The 22,075-nt window shown below is 41.4% G+C and overlaps 1 protein-coding gene across 3 annotated transcripts in view; it reads right to left on the reverse strand.

The window, feature by feature from the left end:
* The window catches only part of LOC129246843 (tyrosine-protein kinase Btk29A), a 45,537-nt gene extending 24,192 nt beyond the window's left edge, over positions 1-21,345 (reverse strand). Inside the window, exons 1-5 of one of the 3 annotated variants that reach the window (XM_054885502.1) lie at positions 21,242-21,345; positions 11,232-11,588; positions 7,821-7,916; positions 7,605-7,743; positions 7,388-7,534 (exon numbers count right to left, since the gene is read on the reverse strand). In XM_054885502.1, the coding sequence (XP_054741477.1) occupies positions 7,388-7,534; positions 7,605-7,743; positions 7,821-7,916; positions 11,232-11,465 (616 nt within the window). In that variant the 5' untranslated portion in view covers positions 11,466-11,588; positions 21,242-21,345. Of the gene's footprint in view, positions 1-992; positions 1,410-7,387; positions 7,535-7,604; positions 7,744-7,820; positions 7,917-11,231; positions 11,589-21,241 lie in introns of those variants that run through there. The other 2 variants (XM_054885505.1, XM_054885504.1) reach the window with 2 other exon arrangements.
* Positions 21,346-22,075: the final 730 nt, after the last annotated feature.

Below are 22,075 nucleotides of genomic sequence, written 5' to 3' on the forward strand. Positions count from 1 at the left end.
CACACAACAAGTGTTAAAAAATTCTTGTGCGCATGAATTCAATTTTTTTATTTATTTTCTTAGAACACTCGACTTAAAATTGTATCTACTTTTCTGGGAAATTGAATGCATTTTCTTACTAGAAAGATTGTCAGCCTTTTATCGGCGTGACCATCTCGACTTGTGTACGCGTCGTTCATGCGCAAGCACAACTGCATGCACAAACGCAAGCAGGATCGGGCGTCCAAGTCAGCAGGTAAGAAACTAAGAACCGGTTTAGGGAAATTTATAATTTCGTGCAAATTATCGAAATGCGCTTAGACTATAGAAAAAATGAGCAAACGAGTAGCAAACTGTTATAATGTATGTATGTAAACAGAAATTTTAAACAATTTCATGTTCACGTATGCGTGCATACTAACAATATACTACGATTTATCAGAGACAGTGCCGTAAGTAAAATTATAATCAATTTTTAATGATATAGTTTTCGAGTCATTGAAATTTCAGTATTTGAAGTAACCCAAATAGTAATTCGGATGTACATACATAAGTATGTATGTATGTCTGTATGTGTAGGCAGGCAATTGCTGACTTTTTACAAAGCAACTTATCTAATTTTGGCAGAATTTGCTTTGAAGGCGCATGCAGCGCACAACCACCCTTATGTATGTATGTAATTCATTTGTTTTGTAATGTTTGCTTAAAATTTATCTTCTATGTAAAACAGTTGCTGATTAAAACTTAAATAACGATTTAAATGGGCTTAAATGCAAAGTCGAAGAGAGCGTCAAGTCGAAATAGGTTGGTTTTGTTTGAAGGCCACATATACTAGCGCACATACACACACATACATATGTACGCCGTTTTTCCTCAACTACATTTTTTAATTTCTTCTACAAAAATGCATACATTTTAGCATAAATACTTTGCCGAATCGAACAAAACAAATTTTTTTTTGTTCTATTAGTCATTTTTGCAAATTTTTCAAATTAATGAAATGACTTCTTTACTTTTTGTTGAAGTTATTTGTGTTGTGCTCGCCAAAGATCGCAAATTGGTTGCTGTTATTGTTTTTTGTATCTACGTAACTGTTTTTGCGTCAATTCCCTCAGTATGTTTTTAAAGTTCTCACTTCATTAACTATTGCATATATTTATTGAATTCCAGCAGATAATACAATTCACATTAGCTCGACGGAACAACGAAACAACAAAACAAATAAAATTAATAATCAATTTTTAAACACGTTTCAAACTTATGTACACGTTTTGCATACATACATACAAGTTTATCCATTTGTGTGTGCATGCATGTATGTATATGTTAATTTCTACTTTATTAGCACAACGAATTTACCGGAGCCACAGACAATGCCACACACACTTCAGGCAACGAAGAGGTGTCTCGCAGCACGATCACGTTCGCTTGAGTCTCGACGCAAACTGAAACCGAATTGGTGCGGTCCGAGTGATAGTGCCTACTGCTTTCCTCTCAAAGCAATTTCCGCTCAATCCAACTTGCTCAACTAGTTGGGTAGCCCCAGCACTTTTTAAGAAGGGAGTACAAAACACAAATTGGGTTGGGCAGAGAATTTTTGAAGAAATCTCAAAAGGGGGAATCTTTACTAAAAGTCAGACTGCTGCACAAATGCAGCTATAGTTGCACACCCATTCATCTATGCATGAAAGGCACATTTGTGTAAACTTTAAATAGCACACGATTTTGAACGCACCAAATTGCTAACTTGATGCGCCCATTGCAAGCAATTCCGATACTCCTGTTTTTACTTTGCATTTCTAAATTTAAGATATGTACTATATGCATGTACGTGCGTGTACATGCACGTCTTTTATAGATATCTGCATGCATGAATGTAAATATTTGCATGTTTGTATTTTTGAAGTTACATATAACTTTGAGGCATTTAAAGTAAGTAAAGGCGGACGTTTCCGAAGCCCAAATGCGAGTTATATATATATTATATATATAGACATATACATATGTATTGTCAATATTTACAATATTGTCTTGACATCAATCACAATAAACTAAAGTCTATTAAAAAAATATGCAGGTTTCTAGATCTAAAAAATTGCATTAACGAACTGCGACAGTCAAAAATTTAAAACTGTAGACCCTAATTGTTGAATGTATCCAGATAAGTGCATACATAAAAGTGTGCATATACATATACGCACATATGTATATACATACATAGATACATATTTTCATCATCCACATGTGTTTGCACTTAAGGCTGAAAAGGGGGAAGTTCTCTTATCTTTTTCTAGCTGCTCACCCAACACAAGCATACTATGGTTTTATGTAAATATGTATGTATGCATGTAAAAAATACGACCTTTGGAAACCCAACTATACCCAACTCCATAAAATGACCACCGACATGCTTGCCTTTAAGCCAAGCCATCCATGTTTAAGTGCCTTTGTATGTTGCGACGAAAAATGCGTGGTCAGCGACAAGAGAAATGTCTTGAGCTTTATTACCTCAGCCAATTTCCCACGTTTAGAATCACAAAATAACCAATCATTAATCACAAAGCGAACAATATGTTTTACAAATGCGAACAGAGGAGATGTACGCATACATATAGGCACTCACACACGCACACACGCATGCATGGATAAATTTATGCCAGCGTACTTCGGAGCTAATCCATCATGGATCATGCATGGGCTCTGCGCACGAAAAAAACTTTTCCAAATATAATTTAGGAAATTACAGCAACATTCGTTTGGTAGAAAACATTTTCTTAGTTACAGTGTGAGTCGCCAGGAAATTAGTGAACAAATTGTTTTCTGTGCTTTTAAACTGCTTATGTTTTCGCATTTATTTATGTTTTTACGGCAGCCGTAAACTCAAAATTCGTTGCTACCACATAAGAGGAGGATTTTATACGTAACTAATAATTATTGTGAGAAGAGGGGAGTGCTACTTGTACATGTCGCCAACGATCAGATACTGAAATAATTCAACCAAACTTAGTAAGCAACGTTGCAAAAATTTACAAGAAAAAAGTTTTTAATAAATACAGCTAACAAATTATTGTACCATATACTGTTACTATCAGGTTAGTTGCTGTTGTTGTAGCAGCATATCCACTCTCCATACATATACGGGGAATGCTGCTGAAGTGAGTCCTTGGCCGGATATAAGCCCGGGTCGTTCGGTTACGGAGAACCGACTGTCGTGGGAACGAATACAGCTAACAAATTATTGTGCTATATTTTATTACTATCAGCACGAAATAATTTAGATGAGTTAAACACTTGCACTTCGACCTCTTCGTTGTTTTTGTTGTTGTAGTAGCTTACTAAACCATGTCAGTGCTATGTAGTTACGACTTCTTGGTCTTTTGTGCCCTCTACTCCTCACAGTACCTCATCCAAACCCAGTTCCCTTATTAAATTCCGGATAAAGCTGGGTTGGACTGGGTATGTGCCTCTCCTTCGGCTGCAGTTGGCCGAGATGTCTCACCCTTCTACGCGTCATAGCGTCCCATTCAAGGAGAAGGTGCATTGGAGTCTTCTGGGATTGGTCGCAAAAACGACAAAAATCAGTGGACTGTATCCTAATCATGTGTAGATGACTATGATGATGCCGTGAGCATTCTCATTTTATCCTTGGGGAGGGTTACGAGGGTTAAACCTCTTTTGGTCAACGAAAGTCTTAAACATACTCGAATGCTATACTAAAATCTCTGAAAGGGCTTTTATGAAGCTTGGCAAACGAAATGCAATAAATCTTGCATTTGGTATGAAAAGTTCTAAAAAGTTTTTATTACTGCGTTACCCTTTACATATTTTTAAACGATTTTCTAATAATACTAAATTTACCTGCATTATATCGCAAAATATTGTATTCATCAAGGAATAGTTTGTAAGTGTGAATGTTCTATGCATAGGCATTTTTTCACTTACGATCTGACTCAACCAAAACTGAAGAGTTGCAGACTGCCTAAGTACTTATTATTTCAGTTAAAGCAAGCCAGCGTTATTATTGACAGCTACTAAACTAGGAAATAACAAAACAAATTTGATAAATGAGCGCATAACAATCACTAAAAAGTCAACAAATGAGCGACGGTTGAAAATTATCAAGTTCATTGCACGTGCCCATGCTAATGGTTCAAATAATGGCAGTACCCAATTCGTCTATTCATATATTGTACAAGACGATGAATATAAAAACAACAAAAACAAAAATCCCAAAAAAAAACACAAAAAGAACAAAATAAGCAACCAAAACCCGTTTGGCTTTTGCCCTACAGCCTGCTGCGCTAGCGCTAGCACCAAGCTGCTCTTCAGGCTTTGGATTTGAGGAAAATTTTTCACGATATTTGTTATTTCACTCAATTATCACTACTCTTGCCTTGACTACGGTTTTCACCATTTTTTTTTTGTTTTGAAGTTTCTATTTTTTGAATGTTTTTGGTTAAGTTTTTAACCGGTTTTTGTAGTTTGAGTGACTTTCTTGCCGTAAGAACTTCTTTTTGTTTTTGAAGAAATGCTCAAATAAATACAGACATATGTTCATACATATATGTACTATATGTATACAAACATATGCATGCATATACATTAGTGTATGTATTGGTACGATATTATCGGTCGATATCTCTATTTTATTTTCTACTCAATTTAGATACAGTATGAAGTTAATTAGGGTAAGAGATATGATTCATTGCAAGCCTAAGACATTTTTTTGTTTTCAAATTTCCTTGTTAATATTCATGAAATACACATAGGCAAATATTCTCTTTTGTTTTCACATACGGAAAAGTATTATTACTAAAACTGATTTGAATAAATAAAGATGATGGGAAACTTATGCCAAATTTTCTATAAAATGTTTTATGTAAGCAAAAAAAACAAAAAACAAAAACACCTGCGTAATATTGTAAATCTAATTGAGTTACCTAATGAGTAATAAATCATAGTGATAAAATAAAAAAAAATACATACTAATCTTATTCACTTTCTTTGCTTATATTTCTAAATATAATTTATTTGGCGCTTACACCCTTTTTGGGTGTTTGGCCGAGCTGCTCCTCCTATTTGTGGCGTGCGTCTTGATGTTGTTCCACAAATAGAAGGCCCGACAGTTTCAAGCCGACTTCGAACGGCAGATATTTTTTATGAGGAGCTTTTTCATGGCAGAAATACACTGGTGGCTTGCCATTGCCTGCCGAGGGTCGAACGCTATGAGAAAAACCTTTTTCTATAATTTTTATTTTTCATACACGGAAATTTGAACCTACGTACTTCTGAATGGTAGTCACGCACCAACCCATTCAGCTGCGGCGGCCGCCTTGCTTACAACCGTCCAAAAAATCAACGCAAAATTTCCCACATTTCAAGCTTCATAGCTCATGCCATTTTAGTTTGTGAGTGCAGGTTTGAAGCCTTCCAAAATTGTGTGGATTTTGGGAAAAAAATTTCGGTTACGGTGTTGAAGTTTTTTCAACATAAAAATGTGTTTTATATGACTTATTTGACAATTCTTTTTCTTCGTTTTTTGACTACGCTGGGTTTTTTCTTCCATATAAGAAAAATGTCGACTATGTATTTAGAAGGGCGTGACACCTGAAATCAATGTCATTTTGTTATAACTTCAAAATTGAACTTTGCTCTAATTCTGAAAATTCTGGTTTAAAGGTTGAAAGTCTTGAAGTATTTTTTGTAGTATGAACTATATTTTTATAAAAAAAAGATTGCTGTGCTTAACCCTTAACTGGTATCGTAAATTTGACTAACGAAACTAGTGAACTATTAAAATTAGATTCTAGGATACAAATGTCTACAATTTTTTTCAAGAATTATTTTGATAGGACAAATAACAAGCTTGTTTTATGAAATTAATAAGTTTTTATTCATATACTTCAATAAAATAAAATTTATAATAATCATAATTCAAAAAAATAAAACGCGTGGGGGCTGCGCGGCCCCCACGATACCAGTTAAGGGTTAACATTTGGAAACGGGAGTATGTATATCAAAAGAAATCGTAATGTGCGAATGGATAATTTGTTAGAACAAATATTATGATTATATTGATTATGCTATGAGGTAGCGATTACATTATTACACATAACACATGCTGTATGTATATATTTTGCATGGATTCTGAGTTTGGAAATCGCTAAATGTGATGCAGTGATATTCCGTAACGAATATAAAACAAATAATGGTTAATTTTACGTTCCCATGACAGTCGGTTCTGCGAAACCGGAACGGCTCGGATTTATATCCGGCCAAGGACTGTTACTTCAGCAGCAATCCCCGACTAATTTTATGAAATGAGCTTTAAGCCACTGACTAAATCTTACTTACAAGTTTATTTAACCCTCCGTTGGACACCTCGGTCTCGTCAGACTTTGGACGTGAATTTAACATATTTCTATTATAGCTAACGACTTGAGCTTTGAAGGTAGCTTCCTAAAATTTAATTTTCTATCGATTTATGGGTATAGCCTTTAAAAAGGATCCTCGAACAGGGCAAAAAAAAGCCAGATCTGTGTGCCCAACCGAAGGTGTCCAACGGAGGGTTAACTGTACATGACATCTGAAAACTTTTTAATAACTCAAATATACAAATGCCAACGCAATTCAATTTTGATTTTTTTTCTCGAGTTATGATCATCTTGCTAAAAATGAACGTAATCGAAAAGCCAATCTATTTTTGTGGGCAATAGCAAATAGCAGAATAGCAAAAACAAAAAATTAATAGGTCTATGGATAAGTTCGTGCGGTTTTACAACAGATGGCGTACCTGATTATTATTCCATCGATCCACATTTCCAAACATTCATTGGAGAGCTACTGTCGTAAGGCACAAACGTCAGTATAAGTTTTTTATTTGAAGCGTAAACAACAATATTTTTACCACACTTGAAAATGTCGAATTTCGTGCCAAATAATGTGTTTTTGCGGGGAATTCTTTAATATGAAGAAAAAAGCAGCCGAAAGTCATCGTATCTTGGTGGAAGTTTATGGTGAGCATGCTCTAGCTGAGCGAACGTGCCAGAAGTGGTTTGCACGCTTTAAAAGTGGTGATTTTGGCCGCGCCGCCAAAGTTCATGGATACCGAATTGGAGGAATTGCTCGATCAAGATCCGGCTCAAACGCAAGAAGAGGTTGCAAAAACTTTGGGAGTTGATCAATCAACCATTTCTAAACGTTTAAAAGCCATGGGAATGATCCGAAATTCAAATTAATTCAAATTATTTATAATTATATGCTTGTAATGATTGCAAGCAGAGCTGGACGTATTAGAAAAAGTGTAAACTGTGTCTCTTTTTTAACTCCAAAAACAAACAGTTCAAACGAAGTCTCTCCCAGAAAACCTCGTTACTCCGTTCAGAAAATACACACAAATGATACTCACTTGGATTATTATTTGCTTCAAGCCAGTGCGTCGCGGCCTGACAGCCGAACGTTGCTCGACTGATGCCTTTACAGCAGGACCACCGTTTTCCGGTCCACAGGCCAGGATGGAAGCGATATGACTTTGGTGTGTTCGTTTCTTCGCAAACTAAACAGCAGATAAAATGAAAAGTTCAAGCATCGTACAATAAATTACTTAAAGTGAACGCCCCACTAACCTTGTCTTATGGCACGTATCCAATCATCACGCTCCTTCTCACTGTTCGCCAATAAATATAGAATATATTGCGGCACAGAACGCCCAGAATGCGATTGATCATTGGAGGATTCACAGTATCCAACTTGAAACGGATATCCCTGCAATATTTATGTATATAAGTCAGAGCAACAATAAATTACGCAAAAAAAAACATTTTTTATAGGTTTGTACTCACACTTGGAGCAAATGGATCCCCACCCTCACCACTAACAACAGCAGTTTCAACCAAGCGCACACCTTTAACAGGAACTCGTCCACGTTCACGACGTCGCTGTGAAGAAAACAAGATGTAATAAGAAATATTAAATTACGACTTAATATTCATCGGCTTCAATTGCAATGCCAATCACCAACAAAACTAAATATGTTCATGCGTTGTTACCCACATTTTAGAACCACATCCTTTTCACAGCACAACATAATCATTTATGTATCTAGGCTACCTCAACTAATATCATATATGTATGTATGTATGTGGGTATGTATGTTTAGAACATTTGGTTTGTAGTGCAGTTCATAAATATGCAGAAACCTACATAATATGTACATATGTATAATAATAATTAATATGAAACTTGTATGCACCTAATAAACAGCTAATGGCTTAATAGTTGTAATAGACCTGCAAAATATTTTTATTTTTGAGTTCACTGAACCCCCTTCTAACTTATTACGCATATTCTCGTTTGCGCTTTGCTTGCCTTTGATACCGAATAGACACCCTGATAGCTAAACTGGGAGAGATGTGGCTCGCAAACGGGTAAACAAAGCGGAAATGCTCAGGCGTTGCAACTTGCCACTATCCTAGTAGCAAAATGTCAATGAAGTCCACTAGGTAAAAACACCCTTTTATTTTTGATTTTACGGCTGAATGACTATGGCTAGGCTTGCCTTCCGAAAATTATTACATATGTAGCTCCAAAATTATTTAATTTTTTTAATTATCAGAAACGAGCATATTGACTCACTTGTTACAATGCGTTTAGACTGAAAATTTTTCAGGATTTCGAATGCCTTGTAAAAATCTTTTTTTGTACTTAATCCACGCATATAAAAAATATTTCCTGGCGTTTGTTTTTATTGCTTACATAAAGAGGCACAGTAGCCGGTGTTGTATACTAAACCAACCCGTCTTTTTGCTCCCTTATACAAAAGTTTCCTTGGGTGGGGCTTCAAGTAGATGTATTGTTCATTCCTTTCACAGCATCTGCGTTTCAGCTTTGACAGCTTAGAAATTTGTTATATTTCCGGATATAGATTGCCAAATCTTGAGCAGATAGTTTTTTAATTCATATTTTGTGCTTTTTCCACCACGTTGTTGTAAGCATTTGGGCGTGTTTGTCCCCACCGTGTTTGTATGTGTGTATACATACGTGTATTTTAAACACACGAAATAGAATTTATCTGCGCAATAGTCTGAACTTTTCTGTGTTTATTTTAACGCAGTAGTAACATTTTAACTTTAATGCTGGTTATTAATAATTGAACCTTCTTTGTAAAGTAAATAGCAATAACAACCAAATGAAGTTACTCTTCAATGAAAAAAGGCTTAAACGACTCAGCCAAAAAAACGTAGAAAGCGGCGAGAAATTGCGTAAAGTAATTTATTATGTTGTAATTTAGTAGTTTTTCTTTTAAGTTATTTTAATGTTGTAATTAAAATGGAATAAATCCATGGTCCGGTTGACTCTTGTCCGTAATGTATACGCGTCGACTACAGGGAGTGAACTCGATATCCTCAACGGTCAGCAGAAAGCCGAAGTTTATTCCTGCTCACTTTGCCAGATTCGGGTTGTTTTTGGACGAATGTTCCTATGCACATACATGCATACATATGCGCATATGTACCAAGTGGAATAGACAAATTCGCCAGACGTGCTGAGTGCTGAACACCTACAATTGTAAGCACGAAAAGGGGATGGTTTTCCTTGTGTAGAGATTTTTGATTTACTTGGAAAAACTTTATGAAAAAGGACAACCGTGCAGAGAGAATGATATGCCATTGCCAGATGTATATGACAATTTTTATTCACGGACAATGGTTGCCAAAAGAAACAAAAGTTGCACTTTTAACTACACATACACAGATTGGAAATACAGTCTACAAATAAAAATGTACTCCACATATTCAAAGAATATAAAAAGAAAATATGCAAAATAATTTCAAACATAATATCAATATTTTTTTATATAATAGCATAAAAAAATAAAAACAAAGTTCGCTCGTCCTTCAATGGAGAGAACTCATTTTACTTCCTCTTGATACGAAATTTCAAACTTCGGAAATTTTGTCGACTTCAGCTAAAGCTAACCAGTTACGTACTTATGCATTGCCATAAAACATATACCTATGCAAATGCATGAATGTTTCTGTGTAACTTTACACACACACACAACATAACCTCCAACCATTACCTAAAAGGACTTCATTGGAGAATGGAATGCTTCCTTATTCGAATTTTTATTGTTATTTGTGTAAATGTGTATACTTTAGCTGGAGATAAGGGCTGAGTACAAGCAGACCGGTAATTTCCAACGTGTTGCATCACTTTTAGGACAAACAAACAAGCGTCCGGCAATTGCAGTGGCTGATAAAACAGTGCCACTTGGGCAACCGAATGACTATAAGGCTGAATTAAATCTACGATAATTTAGCATTCTTCTATTACTATAAATCAACTCCTCAGAAAATAAAAATAGAAGCATATTAAATTAAAGTTTTGAATTAGGGTAAGGAAGATAGTCTATTTTTTCGATTTTGACTCTCATTCATTTCATTTTCAAAAATTTTCCTGTTTTTTAAACGTCGGCTATGGCAACCGCAGCCGACAGTATTTTTGTGTGACTACCATTCGGTAGGGATCGGATTCGAGACAAATCAATCGGGCTGAAATGCAATCAAATAAGAAAAAAAGGAGGAAAACGAAAAACTTCCCTGCAAGACGATGGCAGAATTGTAAGCTGCACCAAAGAGAATCCCATGAAGTCAGCCATACAAATTAAAAAAGAGGTAAAATTAAATGTTTCAGACAAATAGTTTTTTATGGCTCACGAATATATGTTAGATGTTCACATGGCACCGAAAATCAAAATACACTCTAGAAACCATGAAACATGGGGACTTAAAAATAATGGCAATGGAATGTTTCTCATGTTATGGCGCAGACCCTTTAAACAAAATTGATTTAAATTCAGTTCAGTTAAAGAATAGAATATTTCATACTAATAATAAAAACTTTCTATCTAATCATAGATTATATTTTTTTTTTTATCTAAATCTATTTTTTTGGTACTGCTATTTTCGTATTCGCAACCGTATTTATTAAATAAATAATGGCTTCACGTATTCTAGTCATATTTTGTGTGAATTTCTGCGTGGCGAAAAAAGTTTGAATAGTCGTATAATATTTAAACGGTTGAGCCCCTGTATATATTTATACACATGAACATCACAACCTCCATTGCATTTATTTCAAAGCCTTCACAAATAAATATATTTTTTTTTGTTTTGTTTTCGAATATATCATTCAAAGAACACCGCTGTGCCAACTATCGAACCTGCAAAATCAAATGAGATTTAACTTACTTCAACGTTTTCCATATCGAAATATGATAATGACTTCTTGGTGAGCTCGAACCAGCGTTGTTTGTAGTTGACGGGGGTAAAGCGTTTCTTATTCTGTGCTCGTTTCACCATCGATCCGCTTTTCACAATGTCATATAGTCTTTCCGAAACTTTATCCATTCTGCTTTGGAATGATTTGCTACTGCATACCGTTGAAACCGAGGACCGAATGCTGCCATGGGTAGATCGATTCATGTCTGCTACAACCGTTAGATTTCAGAAGTCAAAAATAGGGAATTTTATTTTATCTTGAGTGAAGCACTATTATTTGTTTTTAGTCTGGTTTTCATCGGTTACATTTTTTAGTGGTACAACGATCTGCAAAATAAATTAAAGCAAAATTATTTGAAGCCGCTGTTCATTCTATCGTAAATAGTATGACGTAATCAAGTATAAAGGAAGAAGATCACATCATGTCATTCCCATGGCAGCCGGTTCTACGTTACCGGAATGACTCGGGTTTTTATTCCCGACCAAGGGCTGCCGCCCCAGTTACTAGCCCTGTCTAGTGTACCGTATTTTACCCCAAATCTTTCGTCACAGGGGCAACTCATTGCAGTCAGTTTGCTCCAAATACTTCTCTTCCGGGCTGGCGTCGAACCCAACCCCGGACCTGAAGTTTTCTACTGCTGCATTTGCCACAAACGGCACATCACACTGCCGCCACTAACAACACCTCAACGGTCAGGAGCCCCCAAGAGCAACACAACTCCCTCTCCAACCCACAACCCTTCTGCTCCTACCCAAGTGCGGGGACAAACCAGCAGCTCTTGGTCCCCCGCACAGTCTGCTCCGTGTGTCAGACCGTAGTTTCTCGGAACTTGACAACTGTTCAATGCAATTCTTGCAGTGGCTGGTGTCATTTTCGGAGGTGCTCCGGCCTGCACACCACCCGTGAGTGGACGAGCGACTACGTTGCCCCCTGCTGCAGAGCTCTGCACCCGCAACCGCCCCCCGTGGCGCGGCCATCAGACAACATCAGGCCACTACCCATTTTGCGGAACGCACAGCAGAACCAACGCAGACAACATCACGCATCCCTCACCCCCCGAATTACGACGACACTCCCGCGAAGCTTCAAGCTTCGGCAACTGAACTGCAACGGACTCACGAGCAAGATTGACGAGATAGTCGACTTCATGAGTTGGTTCGGAATTAAGATAGCTGCGGTCCAGGAGACAAAACTGCACGCTAGCTCCCCCCTGGTTACCAGGGACGGCTACAATGTGCACCGAAAGGCCCCGAGCGAGACAACGGTGGTGGCCTAGCGTTCATAGTACACCATTCAGTGCAGTATCGTCTTATTGATGAAGGCATCGACCGCAGGGACAGCACCTTAGAACGTCAAGGTATAGCTGTCCGGTCAGGCGATGCCGAGCTCGAAATATATATATAATATTTACATACACCCTGTCACCTGCTGCCCGGCAGGATATCTCCCTGATATTGGTGCACTCATCAGGGGAGAAAACCGATTGGTAGTAGGTGACTTTAACGCGCATCATGATCTTTGGCATTCAAGCCTGCCAAATGATCGTAGGGGGCAGCTATTGGCAGAGCAGATAGACGATTCGACGTTCTGCACTGTAAACGACGACGCCCCCACTAGGGTAGTGGGCAATTGTAGCAGCTCGCCTGATATAACAATTGCTAGCTCTGGCCTGATAAATAGCATAACTTGGCGACCTATGCTATCGCTTGCATCAGACCACTTGCCCATTATCATCTCGATCGAGAGACCTGCCGACTTTGTTTCCGCGGATCACCGGTCATACATTAACTTTAACAAAGCTGATTGGACCAGATTCGCGGAATTTACTGAGGACATCTTCGCAGCCCTACCCACTCCCACCGATGTGCGCGCAGGCGAACGCGCATTCCGCAAGGCGATTACAGCCGCCGCGGCTCGCTTCATACCTGCTGGACGGATCCGGGAATTACGTCCCAACTTCCCAACCGAAGCAGCCGTTATGGCAAACGAGCGTGACCGCCTACGCCAGGCCGATCCCGGGGATCCTCGTATAAAGGATCTCAATTCGGAGATCCGGCAACTGGTCACCCAATATAAGCGGACCAAATGGGTAGAGCATCTGAAGTCCTGTAACTTCACCTCTGGTGTGAGCAAGCTCTGGTCCACCGTAAGGTCCCTGTCGAACCCGACGAAGCACAACGACAAGGTGGATATCACCTTGACAATTTATACTGCATCCTCCGGACAATTTATACTGCATCCTCCGGTCGACAGATCTAAACGTTGTGCCACCAGACCGTTGCACAAACTGCCATACAACAGTGCACCGCTTGCTTTCACCAGCGACGAGGTTCAGGGGGCCATCAAACACATGAATCCATCAAAAGCCATTGGCCCCGACGGACTAAACATGCTGATGTTGAAAAAGCTGGGTCCATTGGGAGTAGAATTCCTCACTAAGGTCTTCAACCTGTCTATGGCTACTCTCATCATTCCTGATAAGTGGAAATTAGGGAGAGTAGTCCCACTACTGAAGCCTGGGAAACCCGCCAACCAAGGGGAGTCTTATCGTCCGATAACTCTCCTTTCCCCAGTAGTGAAGACGCTTGAAGCCCTTCTACTCCCACTCCTCACTGAACACCTGACTCCAGCCCCACACCAGCATGGTTTCCGTAGAGTGCACAGCACCACCACGGCACTCACCGTCATAAACACCCAGGTAAACCGCGGACTAAACCAAAACCGCCCCTGCGAGAGGACTGTCCTAGTAGCGTTGGACCTACAAAAGGCTTTTGATACAGTCAGCCACGCCACGCTACTAGATGACATTTTACAGTCGACACTCCCGCTAGGGCTGAAGAGGTGGACCGCGAACTACCTGAGTGGTCGTCACTCGTCGGTAATATTTCGAGACCAAACCTCAAAACAGAGAAAAATAAAGCAAGGAGTACCGCAGGGTGGTGTCCTTTCACCCTTGCTTTGTAATTTCTATATTTCGAAACTCCCCCAGCCACCAGAGGGAGTCTCACTGGTCTCATATGCCGACGACTGCACGATAATAGTATATAGACTGCACACCAAAGTAAACGACTACCTCGCCCCATTCCCATGGCAGCCGGTTCTACGTTACCGGAATGACTCGGGTTTTTACTCCCGACCAAGGGCTGCCGCCCCAGTACACTAGCCCTGTCTAGTGCACCGTATTTTACCCTAAACCTTTCGTCACAGGAGCAACTCATTGCAGCCAGTTTGCTCCAAATACTTCTCTTCCGGGCTGGCGTCGAACCCAACCCCGGACCTGAAGTATTTTACTGCTGCATTTGCCACAAACGGCTCCACCCGAACTCCACCTCGGTTAGGTGTAACCAGTGCAACGGGTGGTGCCATCTTAAGACCTGTTCAGGCCTTAAGACCCACAGGGAGTGGTCCACAAGGTATGTGGCCACGTGTTGCTCCCGCCCACAGGCGGTCACCGCCTCTACGGCGACACTGCCCTCAGTGCCGGCACACCATACTGCCGCCACTAACAACACCTCAACGGCCAGGAGCCCCCAAGAGCAACACGACTCCCTTTCCAACCCACAACCCTCCTGCTCCTACCGCAGTGCGGGGACAAACCAGCAGCTCTTGGTCCCCCGCACAGTCTGCTCCGTGTGCCAGACCGTAGTACCTCGGAACTTGACAACTGTCCAATGCAGTTCTTGCAGTGGCTGGTGTCACTTTCGGAGGTGCTCCGGCCTGCACACCACCCGTGAGTGGACGCGCGACTACGTTGCCCCCTGCTGCAGAGCTCTGCACCCGCAACCGCCCCCTGTGGCGCGGCCTCCCGACAACATCAGGCCACTCCCCATTTTGCGGAACGCACAGCAGGTCCAACGCAGACAACATCACGCATCCCTCACCCCCCTCACCCCCCTCCCGCGAAGCTTCAAGCTTTTGCAACTGAACTGCAACGGACTAACGAGCAAGATTGACGAAATAGTCGACTTCATGAATCGGTTCGGAATTAAGATAGCTGCGGTCCAAGAGACAAAACTGCACGCTAGCTCCCCCCTGATTACCAGGGACGGCTATAACGTGCACCGAAAGGACCGCGAGCGAGACAACGGTGGTGGCCTAGCGTTCATAGTACACCATTCAGTGCAGTATCGTCTTATTGATGAAGGCATCGACCGCAGGGACAGCACCTTAGAACGTCAAGGTATAGCTGTCCGGTCAGGCGATGCCGAGCTCGAAATTTATAATATTTATATACCCCCTGTCACCTGCTGCCCGGCAGGATATCTCCCCGATATTGGTGCGCTCATCAGGGGAGAAAACCGATTGGTAGTAGGTGACTTTAACGCGCATCACGATCTTTGGCATTCAAGCCTGCCAAATGATCGTAGGGGACAGCTATTGGCAGAGCAGATAGACGATTCGACGTTCAGCACTGTAAACGACGACGCCCCCACTAGGGTAGTGGGCAATTGTAGCAGCTCGCCTGACATAACAATTGCTAGCGCTGGTCTGATAAATAGCATAACCTGGCGACCTATGCTATCGCTTGCATCAGACCACTTGCCCATTATCATCTCGATCGAGAGACCCGCCGATTTTGTTTCCGCGGATCACCGGTCATATATCAACTTTAACAAAGCTGATTGGACCAGATTCGCGGAATTTACCGAGAACATCTTCGCAGCCCTACCCACTCCCACCGATGTGCGCGCAGGCGAACGCGCATTCCGCAAGGCGATTACAGCCGCCGCGGCTCGCTTCATACCTGCTGGACGGATCCGGGAATTACGTCCCAATTTCCCAGCCGAAGCAGCCGTTATGGCAAACGAGCGTGACCGTCTACGCCAGGCCGATCCCGGGGATCCTCGTATAAAGGATCTCAATTTGGAGATCCGGCAACTGGTCACTCAACATAAGCGGACCAAATGGGTAGAGCATCTGAAGTCCTGCAACTTCACCTCTGGTGTGAGCAAGCTCTGGTCCACCGTAAGGTCCCTGTCGAACCCGACGAAGCACAACGACAAGGTGGACATCACCTTCAACGGTCGTACTTCGTCGGACCCGAAGAGATGCGCGAGCTACTTTAGCCGGCAATTTATATTGCATCCTCCGGTCGACAGATCCAAGCGTTGTGCCACCAGACGGCTGCACAAACTGCCCTACAACAGTGCACCGCTTACTTTCACCAGCGACGAGGTTCAGGGGGCCATCAAACACATGAAACCATCAAAAGCCATTGGCCCCGACGGACTAAACATGCTGATGCTGAAAAAGCTGGGTCCATTGGGAGTAGAATATCTCACAAAGGTCTTCAACCTGTCTATGGCCACTCTCATCATTCCTGATAAGTGGAAATTAGGGAGAGTGGTCCCACTGCTGAAGCCTGGGAAACCCGCCAACCAAGGGGAGTCTTATCGTCCGATAACTCTCCTTTCCCCAGTAGTGAAGACACTTGAGGCCCTTCTACTCCCACTCCTCACTCAACACCTGACTCCAGCCCCACACCAGCATGGTTTCCGTAGAGTGCACAGTACCACCACGGCACTCACCGTCATAAACACCCAGGTAAACCGCGGCCTCAACCAAAACCGCCCCTGCGAGAGGACTGTCCTAGTAGCGTTGGACCTACAAAAGGCTTTCGACACAGTCAGCCACGCCACGCTACTAGATGACATTTTACAGTCGACACTCCCGCCAGGGCTGAAGAGGTGGACCGCGAACTACCTGAGTGGTCGTCACTCGTCGGTAGTATTTCGAGACCAAACCTCAAAACAAAGAAAAATAAAGCAAGGAGTACCGCAGGGTGGTGTCCTTTCACCCTTGCTTTTTAATTTCTATATTTCGAAACTCCCCCAGCCACCAGAGGGAGTCTCACTGGTCTCATATGCCGACGACTGCACGATAATGGCGTCGGGCAATGACATTGATGGCCTATGCTCAAAAGTAAACGACTACCTCGCCAGCCTTTCTCGCTTCTTCACTGCGAGAAACTTAAAACTTTCTCCCACTAAATCCACGGCGACCCTATTTACCACCTGGACAAAGGAGGTCAAGCTGCCACTTCAGGTTCACGTCGATGATACCCCAATTCCGACGATAAACAACCCCAGAATTCTGGGAGTCACCTTTGACAGCTTGCTCTCCTTCTCGGCGCACACAACCGCTATTGCAACGAAAGTACAGAATCGCAACAAGGTCCTTAAGTCGCTTGCCGGCAGCATTTGGGGCAAAGACAAAGAAATGTTGCTGTCGACTTTCAAAGCAATAGGCCGACCGGTTCTGAACTATGCCGCGCCTGTCTGGTCGCCTGGAACCAGTGATACGCAGTGGACGAAGCTTCAGACCTGCCAGAATACTGCCATCAGGATCGCGACAGGATGTCTCCTGATGTCCCCTATTCACCACCTACATGACGAGGCGCACATGCTCCCGGTTAAGGAGCATAACAAAATGCTCGGCAAGCAGTTTCTGCTTGGGTGTCACCGTAGGCCTCACCCATGCAGACACCTGCTCGAGCCTGAGCCACCTCCCAGGCACATCAGGAGACACTTCCTCAATTACGTGGACGAGATCCAGGACAAAACGGACAGACCTCTCCAGGATCAGACAGTATACAGACAGGCTATTAACGACATTCATCGGGAGACACTTACCACCTTCCTAAGCTTCCGACCCCCGAATGCCGTTATCGGAGTCCAACCACCACCTATCGCAGACGAAGAGCTCCAGCTTCCTCGAGAGTCCCGCGTAATCTTGGCACAACTACGTTCTGGATATTGTAGCAGGTTAAACTCCTACCTATCCAGAATCGACCCCGACATACTAAACATATGTCCTGCATGTGAAGGTACCCCGCACGACACTAACCACCTCTTCACATGCCCCATCAAACCCACTCATCTAACACCTCTCTCCCTCTGGACCCAACCCGTCGAAACTGCCAGTTTCCTGGGCCTACCGTTAGATGAGCTAGACGAAGACGACCGGTAATTTACACTACACTGACAGGGCGAAGATACTGCTACAACAACAACAACAACAACTACCTCGCCCGCCTTTCTCGCTTCTTCACTGCGAGAAACTTAAAACTTTCTCCCACTAAATCCACGGCGACCCTTTTTACCACCTGGACAAAGGAGGTCAAGCTGCCACTTCACGTGCACGTCGATGATACCCCAATACCGACGGTTAATAACCCCAGAATTTTGGGAGTCACCTTTGACAGCTTGCTCTCCTTCTCAGCGCACACAACCGCTATTGCAACGAGAGTACAGAATCGTAACAAGGTCCTCAAGTCGCTCGCCGGCAGCACTTGGGGCAAAGACAAAGAAATGTTTCTGTCGACTTTCAAAGCAATAGGCAGACCGGTTCTTAACTATGCCACACCTGTCTGGTCGCCTGGAACCAGTGATACGCAGTGGACGAAGCTTCAGACCTGCCAGAATACTGCCATCAGGACCGCGACAGGATGTCTCCTGATATCCCGTAGGCCTCACCCATGCAGACACCTGCTCGAGCCTGAGCCACCTCCCAGGCACATCAGGAGACACTTCCTCAACTACGTGGACGAGATCCAGGACAAAACGGACAGACAACTCCAGGATCAGACAGTGTACAGACAGGCCATTAACGACATTCATCGGGAGACCCTTACCACCTTCTTAAGCTCCCGACCCCCGAATGCCGTTATCGGAGTCCAACCACCACCTATCGCAGACGAAGAGCTCCAGCTTCCCTGAGAGTCCCGCGTAATCTTGGCACAATTACGTTCTGGATACTGTAGCAGGTTAAACTCCTACCTATCCAGAATCGACCCCGACATACTAAACATATGTCCAGCATGTGAAGGCACCCCGCACGACACTAACCACCTCTTCACATGCCCCATCAAACCCACTCATCTAACACCTCTCTCCCTCTGGACCCAACCCGTCGAAACAGCTTCCTGGGCCTACCGTTACTTGAGCTAGACGAAGACGACCGGTAATTACACTACACTGACAGGGCGAAGATACTGCTACAACAACAACAGGATTATATCATGTTGTAATCAGCTTTTTCTTATCTTTTATTGGCAGCTGTTGCCAGCTCGCTTATCCTGTTTTAGCAAGTAAAAGTAAATAACACCACGAGTTTCATATAGAAACTTCGTATTTTTAGAATAAACATTAAAAGAACTTGTGTGCAGCTGCCTTAATTGAAATCGTCACACTCTGATTCCGTCCTTATGAGCAATCGCGTTTTTAAAAGTTGTTATCGTTTGGAAAATTCCACTTTTGACTTAATTCAATGATTCTCCTTCCACAGAAAGGGTTTCCGAGCCAAATACTACCCCTGGTTTGGAGTTCAACAGTCAGGAAATGTCTTACATACATAGATGGAGATGGATACACAATAAGCGAGAGTCTTGAGAGGTACGTAACTGATCGTTTTTAAATATATGCCATTGTAGCAAAACAGGTTACGGACATACAGCATGAACTAAGCTTTACATAGAACCCATTAACTATATATTATATATATATAATTGGCACTTACACCAATTTCGGGTGTTTGGCCGAGCTTCTCCTCCTATTTGTGGTGTGCGTCTTCATGTTGTTCCACAAATGGAGGCACTTACAGTTTTAAGCTGACTACGAACAGCAGATACTTTTTTATGAGGAGCTTTTTCAAGGTAGAAATGCATTCGGAAGTTTGCCATTGCCTGCCGGGAGGCGACCGCTATTAGAAAAAACCTTTTCTTCATTTTGGTGTTTCACCAAGACTCGAATCTACATTCTCTTTCAATTCTGAATGGTTGTCACGCACCAACCCATTCGGCTACGGCGGCCGCCTAATCCATTGGTGGTTGGTAAAACAAATGTAATCGGGCTCCATAAATTGGAAGATAAATTCGGGTTAAATCTGTCAAGATTAGGGTTCCTCAGATACGAGTAAGTATACTTAATTAAAATACTGAGTACTTTTTGTAATCGAGTCGTTCAAATGGGAATTGAGTGCGCGGTTAAAATATTTACTTTTTACTTTTCTTTCAAGTGCTGATTGGCAATACTTTTACATCGGAGCTATAAAAAAGGATTCGGCCAAGTAGAGTTCCATAGCAATTCCATTACTATAGCTACAGCTTTGGTTCCTAGATACATATTCACTTCAGGGAACCTGTTGCTTATTCTAAAGCAGTCCAAAATATGCATGTCAAGGCTGACGCAGTCGTGGGTTATTTTTCTTGTTGTGGTAGGAGAGTGCTGCTGGTGTGACAGTCCGAAACCTTGTAATTGGGGAAGCCAAAAACGGATTGTGACGTATTTTCGAGATGTGCAGCGGCACCGATGCGAGTAAGTACCGAGTACTTCTCTCCGATACTTTGGTGGCAATCGATACTTTACTCAAATTATTTTTTGTGTTAACTTGTGTAGATTTGAAAAGAAAATACGGGGTTATATTGAATTCTATACTTGAATTAGGACATAAATTTGATACTTTCATTTCAATTACACATTTCTATGCCATCGGTACGTAAATGTTATTTTCAAATGTGTATAATTATTCTTTAAATATTTCTCCGTATTCTTTCAAAATTCCCTTCTAAAATCCAGTGCCCATTTAATTTAGGGCACTAACAGGCATTTGTTGATATCAACAAATATGTCTTATCGGACTGCTGCTTAAGTTTAACTCTTATCGTTTTAACCTTTTCTCTCACTCTTTCGTAGTAAAATAATAGAGCCTTATTTTATATAGGAAAATGTTTGAAAGAAATATTCTCCAACTTGCGAAGTCTCAAATTCTAGGAATTTCACACTCATTCACATCCGCCCTTTCCCCGGACATTACATTCCGATCTACATACATATTTTTCGGCAAATACAAATAGTTTGTGCCTTCATGTCGCTACACCTATAACACTTCACAAAAACATCAAGTTCGCATGTCGAATATTTTAAAATTCTGCTACTTAATTAAGCGTCTTTATTTAATTAAGTTTTGTTTTTTCATTCACCTGGGTATTATTTTTAATTATTTATTTTTCGTCTTTATTTTCACAGGAATTCGCGGAAACCATAACGCAATGAAATTCTAAGCCTACTTTGTCCACTCTTCTTCTTTACAACTGCAAACTGCGCCAAAGTGATCGTTTCTCTTTGTCTACTTTCATTTCTTATTTTTTTCAGCATTCACCGGTTAAGCGGGGCTAGGTTGCCAGATCTTCTTAATTAACTGAGATGAAATAAATAACGTCAATACAAATTGTTATGGGCTTCTCTGCATTTGGAAGTTTTAATTTGAGCTTTTACAATTTACCACACGGCATTTAATTTTTATTAGTTTGTTTAACTTAAATTACAAGTCAACAAGTAGCTTCTTTTCCTTTTGTTTGTATATCTGCAGCGCTGACGTCATTCGCTTTTCAAAATCATGAAAAATAAAGTAGCGGTTTTTGGAGGTGCCACCTTCTGTATTCTATGCAACGTGGGTCTAACTGAAGACATTCAGTAGGAACGAATTAACAATCGAAATTAAATTAAAGGCAATCGTTTTTGTTTCTTCATAGGAGTCAATTAGGTAAAAGTCCATTAAACTCACGCACAACTTTAAAGTTTTGAGTATATTTAGTTATTAATTATTCATACATACATATATGGCTTAAATTCTTACAAAAAGTCATCATGGAAAAAAGAAAACCACTCTTACATAAAGAAAACGAAGGCCACTGCCATGACTTAAATACAAAATGCTATGAAATTTAATCGCTCGGGCTCCTATTAATTTTAAATAATACAATTTTTTCATGTGATTTTTTAAGCATTTTGTTTTAATTAATCGAGTTTCGCAT

This window comes from Anastrepha obliqua, chromosome 5, assembly GCF_027943255.1.
Source record: "Anastrepha obliqua isolate idAnaObli1 chromosome 5, idAnaObli1_1.0, whole genome shotgun sequence".
In the NCBI taxonomy this organism is placed as follows: domain Eukaryota; kingdom Metazoa; phylum Arthropoda; class Insecta; order Diptera; family Tephritidae; genus Anastrepha; species Anastrepha obliqua.